General features: G+C 33.4%; 1 protein-coding gene across 1 annotated transcript; it reads left to right on the top strand.

The window, feature by feature from the left end:
• Positions 1-76: 76 nt before the first annotated feature.
• On the top strand, positions 77-16,846 carry LOC134698105 (alpha-amylase-like). Its single transcript, XM_063560395.1, has 7 exons — positions 77-190; positions 1,022-1,164; positions 2,944-3,089; positions 4,029-5,146; positions 6,492-6,866; positions 13,395-13,632; positions 16,573-16,846. The coding sequence occupies exons 1-7, from the start codon at positions 142-144 to the stop codon at positions 16,844-16,846; spliced, it is 2,343 nt and encodes a 780-aa protein (XP_063416465.1). The 5' UTR covers positions 77-141.
• The last annotated feature ends 239 nt before the right edge of the window (positions 16,847-17,085 follow it).

Genomic DNA, 17,085 nt, shown 5'->3' with positions numbered 1-17,085 from the left:
CCGTCGGCCAATCAAGTTGACAACGTCCTATATATTCAAGTCATTGGACTCTATTAATCACTGATAAAGCATTACGCTTGTCTTCAGACCGTTACATTATCAGGTCACAGTGGGAACTTTACATGCAGATGACAGTAGACAATGTTTACCTTTGGATTTGTACATGTAATAGTGATATATTTGCACATAGGTAATTGATATTTTCTATGATATTTTGACTGATAAACTTTTTGCCAAGAAGATAAGTTTTATTAAATTTGATATGATTTTTGTTTATTTAAGTTTTGAAAAAAAAACGAGTCATGTTGGAACTAAACTATAGTAAGTGACTGCCTTATCTGATTATGTTTTATTGATTTATCTGACAAATGTAGTGTAAAGGCAGAACTACATACATGTACATGTAGTTTCTGAACATCTTTATTCGAATTAACTTGTTTTGGTTAGGCATCAACACTGTGGTCACAAGGTAACGGACTAATCTCGATTACGAGAGGTTTCGAACCCAGCCGGGTCAAACCATTTTTTTAAAAATTCTAATTTGATGCCTCTCCGCTAAATACGTGATAGTTAACAACAAGAAGAAATATCAGCTGGCTCGGAGTCAGAGTTATGTGTATGGATAGGATGACACGTTTGACAGCGGACTATTACCGTGTGAACAAGAACAATAAACAATATCCGGCTCAGTGTGTCGGTCCAGTACAAGGCAGAGTTTATTATAATGCCTAAAATGTATTGATGTTCCCGTCCTCAAATGGCATAGATGTAAAAAAAAAAAACAAAAAAAACAAAAAAAAAACATAGGTCTCAGTACGGCTTAACGATGAACATCACACATTCCACTTCACGAATTCAAATATTCAACAGCATATATGGGGTTTTTTTTCTTTAGAAGTGTTAGCAAAATTACGAATTTAAATACTCAAGAAAAAAGAATCAACACTCATTATTGACAAACAAAATAAATGATATTAATGAAAGAAATGAAAAGTCTTCCTTATTTTGTTCCATCACATAGCTACCATCAAAACTCAAGATGAATATAGAGATCCTCATTGTGATGGAAAACAGGTCATAGTTGAATTGTTCGAATGGCGGTTTGCTGACATTGCTAATGAATGCGAACGATTCTTAGGCGACAAAGACTTTTGCGGTGTCCAGGTTAGTTTTATTTTAGAAGTACACCATATTGTACAGTATTGTATTGTATTGTATTGTATAACACATTTATTGTCTGTTGGTGAAGTAAATGTGTAGTTTTATTGACTTTTGAAAAACTGATATTCACTAAGGCCAATGGCCGAAGTGAATATCAGGTTTTTTTAAAGGTGAATTAATTATAAACTACATATTTACCGAAACAAATGACAGTTATTGTTTTATTCCATATTCCGTGAGAAATGTATGTTATGGAAATTATTTAACAAAACAAATTGTACATCAAACTTTTGTTTACAAAAATTGTACACGTAAAAAGCATGCGATGTTTTTGGGCGGTTAATATACATGCGATGTTTTTGGGCGGTTAATATACAATGTACCTTTTCCGCAGTGAATATGCTTATTTATTAAAAATCCTACTCATACAGAAAACACAAAAAAGTTTTACCAATGGTGTATTCTTTCATATGTTCATATGTTCTAGATCTCTTCTTACGAAATAAGGACTCGAGATGTTGTCAATGGTATATCTAGAAACTAACGGTCAAAGAAAAACAGCCCCTACAATAACAAAAACAAAAACACACCAAAAAACGACGAACATTCAAATTAAGTCTAATTGAAAAAGCTCCAAATTATCTCCCTTTGGTGCAAAAATGCCATTTTTTGGCCTTAAATTTGAAATATCTTTTTCAAATCATCGGTGACCTATATTTTTTATTATTGTTTTCAAATAAGTTGTACATAAACTAAATAATTGTAAAATTTAAGCGATTTCTTATATTAGGTTATTTTTTTATTTCGATATTTCCTCTTTTTCTCCTATTAGTTCAACAGAAAAAAAGGACATTAGCAAAAATGTATGCCTCTTCCAGAGGCAGATTTTAGCTTAATTAAACGGTGACTCCCTTTTTTTATTTCATTTTCTTTTAACTATATGATAAAGTTCATTTATGAAAAAATATAGCGAAATCCGATATTAGGGAAAAAAAATCATTTATACCCAGGAGCTCGAGGGTATAAAAATTTCAGAAAAAAAATAAACACTTGTTTTTCATTTAAAAATTTACTTGTTACCTTTTGTAGTTGTTACTTTATCTTATGGTACAAAAATCATTCAAAAAAATCAATTCGTGTTGGCCCCAGATGACTTTTAAAATGTATACATCATTGAAAAAGTTCCTAATTATCTCCCTTTGGTGGAAAAATGCCATTTTTTACTTACAAATTTAGATATCTTTTTCAACTCATCGGTGACCTATATTTTTTAATATAATTTCCATATAAGCTGTACTTAAACGGAATTATTGTAAAATTTGAGCGATTTCTTCAATAAATTTCTTTATTTATTTCGATATTAACTTTATTTCTCCTATTACTTCAACAGAAAAAAAACCACTTTTACAAAAATGTATGCTTCTTTCGAAGGCAGATTGTGAGTGCAAATGAACGGTGACCCCACTTTTTTATTTAATTTTTCTATTAACTATAAGATAAAGTTCATTTATAGAAAAATATAGAGAAATCCTATATAAATGATTTAGACCCGCGAACCTCCTTAAGTGTACTAAAAAATAAAAATAAAACTGATCGAGTAAAACAACACCTCTTTTGTTTAGAATTTTCGTTGTTCTACGTAGTGTTTTGTTGTCTTTTCGTCATTTTTTTGTTTGTTTTTATTTTCATGACGTTGTCAGTTTTTATTCGACATATATGAGTTTGAAATGTTCACTTTGTATCTTTAGCTTATTTGTATATTAACTGACTAATTTATTCCAGGTTTCACCAGTCACTGAACATGTGGCAATTTTTGATCGGCCTTGGTATGAGAGGTATCAACCAGTCAGTTATAAAATCGAATCGAGGAGTGGAAACGAAACTGAATTCAAAGATATGGTAGATCGTTGTAAAAATATAGGAATCAGGTACATATTATCTTAATAAAGCACGTGATATGAACGCATGCGCACAACACATATTTCAGCACCATCCTTAATTATTACATCCAGAACCACCATGTTTTAGTATATCATTAGTTTAAGCAGGAACATATATATAGTTAGATATACTGTTCCCAGGTTAATGTAAAGGTAACCTTTTTTCTAAATTCGTTGAGAGACGTCTATAAAATCACAAAATCTGATGAAGGTTACTCGACAAACATACGTCGTGCTCATATGAAATAAAATAGCGCACGACTTTCATATAATAAATACATAATTCAAATATGTTATTTATGTAATGCTATATACGCAATAACTAAATAACGCACCATATCTACCTTTTACTTCAGAATATTGCAATTTTGCTAAATATTTTCAAGAAAATAAATAGTGTTTTTTAAAGGAGTTTATTATTTCATTATATATATATATAGTAATATAATGTATTATTAATCAAGATGTTTATAGAGAAATTTTCGTTAGAAGAATTTCATTTAAAAGAGTCAAAAGTCAAAAGTCTGAGATTTTGATCAATAACTTTAAATTAAATTTATCATTCGAATAAAAGTCATTAATAAACAGACAAAGGCATGACAGTCATATTCCTAATTTGCTAGAAATAAAACTTTCGATTTCAGTTTTCACTAATTTGGAATCATATTCATTCTTTTCACAGAATTATACCAGAAAAAAGTTTGAATCATTTCAATCACTTTTTAAAAATGTTCATCTCAATGTTTTTTTTTTATTTTGCTGCGTTTATCTAACCATGTAGTATATCATTGTTTTCAATTTTAAAAAAATTACTTGGAAAAGGTTTCGGGATTTTTTTTTTGTACTATCATTTCATTATTCATCATGATTTGTTGTGGTTTTTACAAGACAGTCCATGTCATTATCAAATTGAAAATAATATTGTAGAATCTACGTTGACGTCGTTCTAAACCATATGACTGAACCAAGCATGAATAACAAAGGCATTGCAGGTTCGACTTTTAACTCTACTAGCCTTGAGTTTCCTGCTGTACCGTACGACAGATCACATTTCAATGCCCTGAACAAGTGCCCATCACAGGATGGAAATATTCACAGTTATAACCAACCTGATGAAATCCGGAATTGTTCTTTAGACAAATTACCAGACTTAGACCAAAGTCAACCATTCGTTCGCAAAAAAATTGTTGATCTGCTGAATCACTTGATAGATTTAGGAGTTTCCGGGTTCAGGGTTGATCGTGCAAAGTTTATGCATCCGGAAGACATTTTAGCCATAGAGAAACTTACAAAAAATATTACAGATGGCGGGGAACCTTTCTTTTTCAATCACGTCGAAGATTACAACCAAGATTCAATCAAAAGTAGCGAATACTATCCGAATGGACGCGTCACTGAGTTTCAATTTGGTAGGAAACTGGCCGCAGGAATTAATAATTTCACATTATTAAATGGTCTTCGATATCCTTCATCAGGAATGGCTGACTCAGCCCATGCCTTTGTTTTCGTCGATAACCATGACAACCAAAGATCCGATATAAGTAATATTTTAACCCATAAAACACCGCGTGAGTATAAAATGGCAAATGCATTCATGTTGGCAAATAATTATGGATTTACTCGAGTAATGAGTAGCTATTATTTTGGCGACGATACGAATTTAAGTCCACCACAATATACGAATAACAGTATGAAAGATCCTATAACATCTATCAAACAACAAGGTACATGCGGACATGGTTGGGTATGCGAGCACAGATGGCCTTCAATAGCTAACATGGTAGTTTTCCGCAATGCTGTAGAAGGAACGTGGAAAACACATTGGAGAAACCAAAACAATCAACTGTCATTTGCGCGTGGTACAAAAGGATTTTTCGCCATGGCCAAAAACGGCAAAATGAATGAAACTTTAGATACAGGACTTCCGGCTGGAGAGTACTGTGACCTTATTACCGACTGTACGAAAACAGTTACTGTGGAAGCAAACGGATCTGCACGCATTGAAATTGACAACGCTGATAGACCAATACTAGCGTTTATAGTAGGTATGTCTATTTCTAAAGTATAAAAAAAACAATATGTATATCATTACTATGCATAGTAACATGTTGCTTTAAACCCCGTTGACTTCTGCGTTAATGCATGTATAAATAAAAAAAAAAAAACATGTTTCTGGCTATTGAAATTGTCCTTTATTATTGGTTATACATTGAATATGTACATGTTCGTACATATATACGGAGACTTCTGTTAAACAAAAACAAATCACATAGAGCCATGCAAGTTCTATATATTTATAAGATATATTTACTACATATTTCGAACCATACAGACATGTAAAAAAAAAGATGTGGAATGAGTGCCATTTGGACAACTCTCCACAAACGATAAAAATGACGCAGAAATAAACAGCTTTCTATAGATCACCGTACTAACGTCTTCAAAAATTAACAAGGCCGATTATGCATAGTCAGCTATTATAAAAGGCCTGGTAGACGAAGGTAAAACAATTGAAACGAAAAAACAAACAACCTAATTTATGTACATAAAATTGAACGAAAAACAAATGTGTAACACAACAAAAAACGACAACCACTCAGCCTGGATTACAGTCTTCTGATTTGGAACAGACACATACATGATGTGGCTGTGTCTATTCAGTATTGCGCCTGTCTTTATTTATATTATAATTTTATACTTCACAAAATAAGTGTGACTGAAATAAATAAAATGTTAAAAGAGGAATTCGATACAAAGCATGCTAAGGGGACTTATAAACACCAAAAATTCAGAACTAACTACATCTTGTTCAAAATAAAAATTGACGAAACATAAAATTGTTACAGTACACAGAACACTAGCATTTTCACAATGTTAGAAGAGAACAAAGGTGCCTCAGACAGAATTGCATCATATATCCCCCCTACAGGAATCATTGTATCCCGCGTAATGCCCAATTAAAATCGAATGAAAATTTTACCGTCTAATCGATAAATGAACCGGAAGTTGGACAATATGTATTTTCATGTAATATTATGGTGAATGAATATATGTTTGAAATGCATTTGACCCTGTCATGTTTGTTCAGGTGATGTCAACCACTTTTGACATTACAGGGGCGGATGCAGCCATTTTATAAAGGGTGGGTTCCCAACCCAGGACAAAGGGTGGGTTCCAACTATATATCCCCATTCAAAAACATTGATCGTCCAAAAAAAGGGGGAGTTCCAACCCTTGGAACCCACCCCTGCATTAACTGTGAGAAACGATTATACGGAATACTCAAACATGGTGATAGATACACGAAGGTATAAAGATGTTTCATCATTGAATTAATGTGTTTTGAACTTCTGTGTATTGAAATTAAAAATCTGGTACTTTTGTTTGTAGATGGTCCACTTGCAAAGCCAAATACGCATTTTGGATGGCATACGGGAAATGTTATAGGCGGAGGAAGTTTCAGTAAAAGTACAACTAAAAAAGAAACAACGACGGTACCAGTCTCGTCGACTGTCACCGGTAGTATTACTGCTACAGGAGAAGTGACTGACACCACGTCACGTGTTGTGACAATGAGCTCTCAAACAACTAATCCTAGCACAATCTCCACTGCCATAACAACTAGTTCTGCGACTCCAGTGCAAACTACCACGACTTCGTCAAAGTGTAATGACACTCGGAGGACTGTTATTTTTTTCCAAAAGTACACTGTGTCTGGACAATACGTTTTCATTCGAGGTGGTATAGATGAACGTCACAGATCAGGTATGTGGCGTACATGTATATAAGTATCTTTTTGAGCGACCGGGTCGGATTCAGCCATTTTCAAAGGGGGGGGGGGGGGGGGGTCAAAATCATGGATAAAGGAGGGCTCTTATTATGCTATGTGTCTCAATTCAAAATTTGGTTATGTTCATAATAGGGGACACTCATTCGTTTTTGCTTATGAAGGAAACAATGATTTTGATGATGATTATCCTGGCTTGGACATGGATATACAAGAGATTTAACATATTAATCATTCCGCAAAACAATAAATTGTAGTATACGGCTCCCTTTATGTCGACACATGGCTACACAAAAAATTGGAAGAGGGTTTTAATTTTTATATTTTTTTATTTTTTAGGCCAATTGTCTGATTTCTAATATATGTGTACCCATGACTCCCTTTTCTTGTATTTTGAACATAGATTCTTGTTATTCTATATTTTATAAGCGTTACACTTTGTCCAATCTTTCTTTTTGGCTCTACTTTATGAATCAATTATAGACAGTATGAATAGAATAAAACAACAAATAGTGGATTTCTTTCATAAAAATCTTGACGTTTTCACCATACCTCGGTCTGATTGGGGATCACTTACCAATGTACACAAATGACGTATGTATGCAGCAGTTAAACTAAGCAGCAACAATACCGAAACATATTAGATATTTTTATCGCTGTGACACATGTATATACATGCAGCACATGTTTATTCGTTACACAATTTCAGTAACAGCAGTGCTATTTTTTAATCTGAATATGAATGTACACAAAATTAGCTAATTTTGACAAGTTGATGGTTTTTTTTTCAATTAATGCAAGACGTATGAAGAGTAACATGAAATATATAGTACGAATATTGAAGGTTGACTGACAATATTCAAATATTGTGCTGTTTCACCTTCATCCTTCACGAGGCTTGGAATCCGAAAACACGTTTAAATCAGTCACATTGTCTAAGAATGTCCCCAAGTCAAAAAAATGTAGAACAGACCGAGGGTTTGTCAAATAACTCTAGATCTGCATTGTTGTATTTGTTGTTTTTTTTAAATTTTTTTAAATTTTGTTATTATCTTTTGAATTGAATTGTCGTTTTGTGACCTTTCATAGTTTCCGATGCGGTATATGTAGGATTTTTCATTGTTGAAAGGTGTGGTGACTTATTGGTTCCAAAATGTACTGCATTTGGTCTCTGGTTACTTGTTTGCTATTAGGCAATCATGCCAGATCGTCAAGTTTTTTATTTAACTATGCCTTCAACAGTGAACGTTTTGTTCATCAGGAAAGAGAAAACACTCTTTTATGAGTTAACTCGCATTTCAGTCATGTCGACATGTTTGAAGATCTTTTCCTGCAGATAGTTTTTTTTTCTGTTGAAAGTGTCTACATATATACCTTTGTAACTATTATACTTTTTCAAAATAAAATAGGCAAAACCTCCAAACAAAATTATGTTAAAATCTTCTTAAAGGACCATTACTAGGTGATAACAGCCATATGGCTTATTCGTTTAGTTTATCTTGTTGAGCATTTTAGTATTTTAAAATTCTCATCTTTTAGTGTTTAAGTTAGTAGCAAAGGCGATAAAAATTGCTCAATGGTATAAAAATCATCTTGTCAGAGTAATAACCATCATCGCAACTTCAGCTTTCTAAAAAGCTGTGAAATGCTTCACTCTATCCCAAGTTAAGGTAATGTTAAGTATTGGAAATGTGGTATTTTTTTTTATATTGATTGATGTAAAATGGATTTACTATAAGAGTGTGCGTTATACAACCACATATTTGTAAATCGTTTCTTGCTGGTCGTTTTCCTAAATACATAAAGATTTCTCGGTATCTATTATAATTTTTTAAGGCCACTAAATCCTATTAGGGGTCGGTCATTTAAAATCGACGTATCCGCATCTACAGTTATACCAACAAATATTATGTGATCCCGAGCTTAAGAGAATTATACGTTTTCATCGTCTTCTTCTGATTAAAGTCATATTTCAACATCAAATATTTTGTTTTATTCTATCTACTTAGTATTTAACAATGTGGCTGCTTATTCATTTTTTCAAGTTACTCTAGAAATTTGTGGGTTCGATATATTACAATGCAGCGACCACAGACAATTCACCTACTATTCTTTTTTCACGTACACAGTGTAACATATTTACATTAGCATGATCAAGGTCGGCAGTTTGAAATGGTTCCAAGTTATACATTTGTTTTGTTAGTGTTCGACATCTGTTTAAAAAAAATACCTTGATAAGTTTACTTTATCTTAATGCACTTTACTACGATTCCTTCGACTCACATTTGTGATAGAAGCGGCGTTAAAAGCCATTAAATTGTCATATAATAATAATAGGATTGCAATTATTTACTGACAATGTATATACACATTGTAAAGCAATACCTACCACCTACATGTATATGTATACACATGCGTTTTATATCCATCAACCCATGTAGTATACGGCATTTGAATCACATAAAATCGGAATAAACACATACAAGACTTTTTTAAAAGATAAGTCAGCTACACAATTAAAAACTTGCATTAGAAATTAATCAGTTGCCCATTTGCATTATTGAAAGTACATAAAATCAAAGCTCGGGATCACATACTGTATTTTGTTATATCTGCAGAAACGGATACGTCAACGTATACGATTAGTCTCAATCATCCAGCCGCTTATTTTTTCAAAGTAGAGCGTCTGGATGACAAGTGATATAAAAATGGTAATTTATGACATTCGGAATAATATCGGCTTTTTTAACTTGTTGTTAGAGATAACGTCCAAGACGAATAACCAAGAAGTTGGTTATTGACTTCGGAAGAAATGACATTACGATAATATCATTACAAAGCCCGAGTGTACCGATTGTTGTTGAACGCTATTTATATATTTTTTGTGACGACATACAATTCATGGAAAACACCACACAGCATGGCTTACATGGGCATGGACGCGAAGGAAAAACCAGCACATCCACTTGGTAAGATGTTATAACAACACGCACTGTAACATTAGTTGCAATGCAACCTGATACATCGAGTTATTATATTCTTTCATGCATGTTCGTGCAACGAAAACGAGTTGATAATTATACAATAGGTGTCAATTGTTATGTTGAATGGGACCACTCGAACAGTCGTATATTATAAATACATTTTGGGTTGATGTGTAATACCGTTCAATTTATAAATACTTGAAGGAAAACTGCTATGACGCTGAAATATCACCTACATCCAAGATAAGTTCGTTGTATCTATCTAAATAAGGGGATTTGCATCTTGATATGTGTAAAAAAAAAAGGGGGGGGAAGGAGAGATACACAATGATGTACACATTCAAAGAAAAACAAAGTGTATCTAGAAGATGCCATTTTTTACACAGTAAACTAAACGGTCAAAATGATTTATACATTCGATTTTCTGCAAAACAAAAGACAGTTAAACAATATATTCAGTATCAATGAAAAAAGTTTCAATAAGGGAGCAACTAGTGAACCAAATGATATAAATAACGAAAAGTAGACATCATCATGATTAAGAGTTAATCATGTAGACTAAAACAAAATTGAAGATAAAATTGCCAAAAGTTCAACATTACACAAATAAGGAGATGCGGTATCATTATGAATACCAATGAAAACTATCCACCCAAGTTCAAATGAATTGAATGTGAGCAATTATAGGCAACTGTTTGGCCTTCAACAATGAGACAAATCCATGCATGGTTTGGATAGAGAATACAAACAGGGAATGTGTTGAAGAGACACTGGGCAACCCGACAAAAGAGCAGTAAACATCCAAATGCCACCAATGGGTTGGGTCGTCAATACATGCAGCGAGATAATATTGCATCCTGAAGCCGGTCCGATTCAGCTTGCCCAAGGACAATATTGTATACAATATATTTCTTTGATGTTTGATGTTTTAAAACAATTTGATTTTCATATACATGCTATGCTGGTGACTAAAAATTGATATGATTTTAATATTTACTTTCTTTTGTAGACAAACCAATGATGATTTATGGACACAGATTTTATGTGTAAAATGTGAAGAATTATAAATAAAAATTCATATATATATTACTCAGGATTTTCATTATATCATAAGCATAAACAAGATTTAAACTGAAAGCTTTTTTTAATTACTGAAGCTTCAATCAGTATAAATAGATCACAGAACCAAAAATGCTGGGTATACATTATTTTGACAGCCGCCACAAAGCGAATAAAATACACAGACGTATATTGATTAAATGAAACAAATATCGAGAATCACATTGTTGTCAGAAATGTTACGGAAATTAGATATGTATTAACAAATTAAAAATCATATGAACAATTAAAAAGTTAGTTTTTACGGTTGAATTGTATCTCATTTTCATGTCGGGCCCTCTTATAGTTGACTATATGGTATGGAGTTTTCTTAATATTGAAGGCCATGCAGTGTTCACATTTGCGTATATCTATGTCATTTGAACTCTGCTGGGTTGTTGCCTCGTTAGCAATCATACCAATTTCCTTATTGTTATATAAAAGGTTTACAGCATGCAGAATTTATAGTTCATGTGAAGCTGCCCTTTTTTGCATGCTTATTTATACATGATGGAAATTACAACAGTTAGAGAAGTAAAATACACTTTTGAGTTGTTATCTTTTTTCACAAGTTATTATGCAGTGTGGGGTAAATCCCATTCCATCTTTTACATGTGCATGATTCAAACATGCATTCAAAGAGTATTGGGTTTCATGACTGACTGGTTAAGTTCTGTATTTCTCCATGGACACGGGCTACACTGGCACAGTCATGACAGTGGTTTTGTGTGAAGGTTTGTTCCTAAATATTTTCTTCCCAAAAGGATTAGGCAATTATTGGTGTAATAGTTGAACAACATTTAGACTATTCTGTCGTTTGCAGTTTTAAGATCAGTTAATTTTGTAAATGGAAATTGAGTTGGCTCATTGTGTGACCAGTGATCTCGCTGATCTGCCAGTTATACCAGTTAAGGAAGTTTTTCTACATATGCAATCTTAGTATTTGTATGAGATGTATTTCTTTACAAAGACGTAACTTGATGTGTGCTTTTTTGTAAGGTAAGTGCATAAGATAAATATTTAAAGGAAGGCACTGAGAATAATGAGACAAAGCAAGGAAAAATGGTTAAAAAAATAACGAATAGAGACTTACGGTGACACAATATACTGATTGTTGGTTGCTTAACGTCCAGTGACAAATATTCCATGCATGTTTAGGACGATGTGATAAAATACCAAGAATGGAGAATAGTGGTATTTTATAGTATGAAGGACAGAGAAAAAGTGAACAGGTGTGCAATAATATAAGAACAGTTTGATCTTGGGTTGCTTTTTTATCGTCTTGTGGTAAATATTGATAATGTTCAGGACGAAAAGAAGTTAACAAAATTTATAAAAAGGAGGTCCTAATTTATAGTCTGTTCGGGATACAGGTTTGAGAAGTTACGACTCACTAAAAAATAAGGGTATATTGTATCGAAGCAGACATATAGATCAAAGTATAACGGTCCACCTAGGGACTCCTTTTTAAGCGTGCAGAGAGCTTGGTATCCTCTATACACGAACAGTGGCGGATTCAGAACTTGTTATTAGGGAGGGGAACTACACTCACTCATGCTACAGTGTTTCCCTATATAATCAACCACATTTTTTCTACGAAAAAAATGGGCCTATGATGAGTGCTTTAATACTTACACAGGGTCGTAACTAAGCCTCATAATAAAACGAAACAGGCGTTTGTGTGCCGCCGTCTGCGGTGCCCAGGTAATCGAGAAACCAGGGGTGACACAACCAGTCGAAAAGTAAAAAGTAGTTTTAAATGATCAAGTAAGACTTAGTTAGATAGAAACCATGACAAAAAAAAAGAGTAAAACTTTTAATCAACGAAAAAAATATCCGAAATCTGAATATAAAGTACGGCCAATTTAAAGCTTAATTTTGACTATAGTATAGATCTTTTAGTTTATTACATGTTTATAAATCATTCAGTTGCAGACAAGAGTTTGTATTAAAACTTCCCCATCAGCAAGTTGGCCAACATAGAGTGAGCTACAAGAATGTCGTATATACATGTGCATTAACTGTTTACTGTTGTTTAAAAAAAAATATATTGGGGATAACGGAACTGCTATTTATAGATATGTTCTATATTTAATTATTTGTTACGCCCCCTATAAATATTTGACAAGTCCGGTTAATCACCCCAGACGCTATATTATATGCGTCTGGGTAATCGAGACTACGTATACGATACGTTCGATACGTTTTTTAAATGACCGACCTCACAAGTCGTAAATGGACTTTAATGAACAGCAGGTAGATCGCTGGTGACTACTACGGCAGACGACGGACGCTAAGTGATGAGATAAACTCACTTGGCCTTTTATTCAGGTGAACTACAAATCACATTTTTCATACGCACAACATGTGACCTTCTCCATTATACAGTAAATACTGTCCTCTAAATTAAAAGTTATTCTACAGGTTGCAAAGGTGTTCCAGTGGCATCAGTCAGTAATTGTTCTATACCAATACAAAGCCACGATCTTGGATCAAGCGGACATTATGACGCGTATAATGCATGGCGAAAAGGAGACAAGTACTTAGATTGGCATGGACAGGAGCCTAATCAAGGTACATTTCAAGAAAAAAGCGCTCCTGGAACACCCGCAGTCTGGACCACTAACAACCGAAATGATGGAAGATACAACAAACTTAATACGTAAGCTCTTACTTATTACAATCAACGGTATTCATAGTTTAATTGAGGTCTGAAGCTGGCATGTCAGCAACTGCTAGTAGGCCTTTGTTAATTTATCTATTATTGTTATTTTGCTTTTCTTTTGTTACCTATTCCGACATTGAACGCGGACTTCTTTAAAACTGATATTTACTGTGCGTAACGTTATGCGTTTGTTTATTCTACACTAGCCAGAGGTATAGGGGAGGGTTAAGATCTCACAAAACATGTTTATCCCTGTCGCAGTTTTTGGCTCTTGTCCAAAGTCAGGAATCTTTACTTACCTACTTTACGAAGGCCTTAGGACTCTCCGGAGAGCATACGCCATTCACGAACTCCCTCCATCTAACTCGATTTAGCGCAAGCTTTTCTTAAGTGTTATTGTTGTATCCTTGCTGCTGCTTTATTTCAGATTCCGTGTCCCTGCAGCAGGTGTTCCTCGGTCGCACTCGGTTTCTGTTTTCCATGAGGGCTCCAAGTGCCTGCCTTGTAATGCTGCTTGTTGGTTTTCGAAGTGAGTGGCCTATCCTTACCCATTTTATTTTCTTGATTTCCATGTCAATAGGTACTTGTTCAGCTCGTTTCCTTTTCTACCTTTGTCTAACTATCTGATGCTCATGATTCTCCTTAGGCAGTAATTTATGACTCTTTGGAGTCTAGACAACAGTTTTAGTTGTTTCTGATCCATACAAGAGCACTAATTTTAAGAGTCGAACTTATTAAATTGTTGTGCTTCTTGAGATGTTCTTGACAGTCCTTACTTTCCCAACAATGTTAAAGAGTACTCTGGCTTGTTGATTTCTACTTTTACATCAGCGTCTGTACCCCCTTCCTAGTTATGTAAATAGTTATCAAAGGTACCAGGATTATAATTTAGTACGCCAGACGCGCGTTTCGTCTACACAAGACTCATCAGTGACGCTCATATCAAAATATTTATAAAGCCAAACAAGTACAAAAATGAAGAGCAATGAGGATCCAACATTCCAAAAAGTTGTGCCAAATACGGCTAGGTAATATATGCCTTGGATAAGAAAATCCTTAGTTTTTCGACAAATTCAAAGTTTTGTTAACTGGAAATTTATAAAAATGGCCACATTATTGATAGAAGTGTTGACTACTGGGCTGGTGATACCCTCGGGGACGAAACGTCCACCAGCAGTGGTATCGACCAAGTGGGGTGAATTCCTTTACTCTGCTCCTCAACTTCGAACTTTATTTGGCCTTTTTAACTTTTTTTAGATTCGAGCGTCACTGATGAGTCTTTTGTAGACGAAACGCGCGTCGTCGTGGTATCTATGATGAGTTTATTTTCTACCAAGTGTTTCTTCACATGTGCTGTTTATTATAACCTTTATCTGACTCCACTGGCCTTCAATGTTATCAAGTTCTTTGCAGCTCGAAGTTGTTTCAAATTGTTATATTAAACTGTTCTTTCTCTGTGTTTTCTCTTAAAAGTTGACATAATATTTCACCCTTGGGTGACTTTTTCATGGTGTACACTTTCCTAAGTTTCATTCTTACTTTCCCGATCAGGAGGCGATACTCTCATATGATTCCACAGTATTTAGTTACATTTAAAGATAACAAAATATTCGAGACCATGTTAAAAAAAATCCAATTTCCTATCACTGACGGAACAATCATTTAAAGGGGCACTAGATGTCAAATTCATGTTCACCGATTCTGATCAAATTTTCATATTTGATTTATAACAATGTAAATAAAGGCAACAGTAGTATACCGCTGTTCAAAACTCATAAATCCATGGACAAAAATCAAAATCGGGGTAACAAATAAAACATGTATCCAAACTATTAAAATCTATATAAAACAATAAACAAGACACAGACATTAAGATACGTAGCTTCGTTTCATGTGTATTTGAGTCTAGACGCTATCCAATTGTTTATCGAATCGACCTCTATAGACATCCGACGACCATATAAGCGATGTAAACATTAATATAGATATAAATAGGTTAAGCAAACACGTGCTGTTGCTATATTCTATGTCTATTTAATTTCACATTGCAGATACAAAATACATGTGCATCATCCTTTTTTTACCTGTATTAGAATGTTTATTTGTGGATCGAATCAGTCAATCAAATGATTTATCTTTGTTTCATTTTCAATGTTGACAATCTCTTCCTTTAAATAAATTTGCACATACAATTCATAAACATGTTATCTATCTCAAGCTAAAGGGTTAAATTAAAGTTCACATACATACGGATTCAATGAGGTCAAATTATTCACTTGCAATTGAATAATTCATAATCAATGTTTTTGGCGTATTTTGACAAAATTTAACGTTATTGGTTACTAAAAAGAAACTATTATTTCACTATTTGTATTTCATTACTGATTGAGACAAAACAAAATAATATATTAGGTTTTTCATATATCTCGTAGCTAGTGCCCCTTTCGTTAACTTCAAATATGGAGGTTGGAGGTAATTTTGTTTTTAAAGTTTTTCAACAGTATCAATGAAGTACGTGTTGTTCTTAATGAAGTTGTTTACCATATAATTTTTTCATATCATTAAATCGGAAATTTATGTATCCACCACCAATATATTTTTGAGAAAAATTTATTATGGATCTGAAATTGGATATTGAAAATATTATAAACAACAATTTAAAAACGATTACCCGGATTTACGTGCTGTCTTTGCAAATGGTAACTTAATTTGAAAGATTTCAAGCAGTAATATTATAGTAAACAACTAATTTAAACGTTTCACCAACAAAAGATATTTAATCAATACTAGTAGAGTATTATCTAATAATCATGATTGTTTATTCACAGTATGTATTGGTAATCAAATAATCACTATAAAAGCTGAATGGTAATCACATTATCAAATAACCCATATGTTCCGAGCTATATATTATATTTTTAAGCTTTATTTTTTCAGATTTGGAGAACATTACTGGTTGGTGGACATCGATATGGATTGTTGCAAGACAATAAACGATTGGTTCGAAGTGAAAGCTTTTATGGATAATCATGCAAACAATAAGAATATACTTGATAAGGGAATTTGGGAAAGTGATATATTGCAAGGATTCAGTCCTTGCAGTGGATCCGAAACAACACCGTACGAAAACGTCAATCACTGGGCTAAATGTGGAATGATGAATGTCTTTCATTTCAATCAAAAAGCTTGTCAAATATATCCATTAAATTAGTCCTAAAATATACAATTTATAGTGATTTATTAAATATCAACAGATAATGCACACTTACCTTACAAAATAAATTGATCATTATATGGGTTTTAATTTAAACGGGGGAAAATGCTTTCTATTACGGAGGATTCGACACTCTTTAGCTTTTCCCAGTTTTCCAATCGTTCATTTTTTTTTCTATGTCGACATTTATAGATCATGACTGCTGTTGTTTTTATCATTTTCCGCCCTTCTTCAAC

Source organism: Mytilus trossulus, chromosome 14 (genome assembly GCF_036588685.1).
Source record: "Mytilus trossulus isolate FHL-02 chromosome 14, PNRI_Mtr1.1.1.hap1, whole genome shotgun sequence".
Taxonomy (NCBI): Eukaryota; Metazoa; Mollusca; class Bivalvia; order Mytilida; family Mytilidae; genus Mytilus; species Mytilus trossulus.
Note: the sequence above shows the minus strand (reverse complement) of the source record. Positions and strands in the feature narration are given on the sequence as shown.

Coding starts and splice junctions, on each gene's coding strand:
- LOC134698105 (XM_063560395.1), top strand. CDS start 142: ATGTTTACCTTTGGATTTGTACATGTAATAGTGATATATTTGCACATA. Junction 191..1,021: donor AGTGATATATTTGCACATAG/GTAATTGATATT, acceptor TCCATCACATAG/CTACCATCAAAACTCAAGAT. Junction 3,090..4,028: donor TGTAAAAATATAGGAATCAG/GTACATATTATC, acceptor ATAATATTGTAG/AATCTACGTTGACGTCGTTC.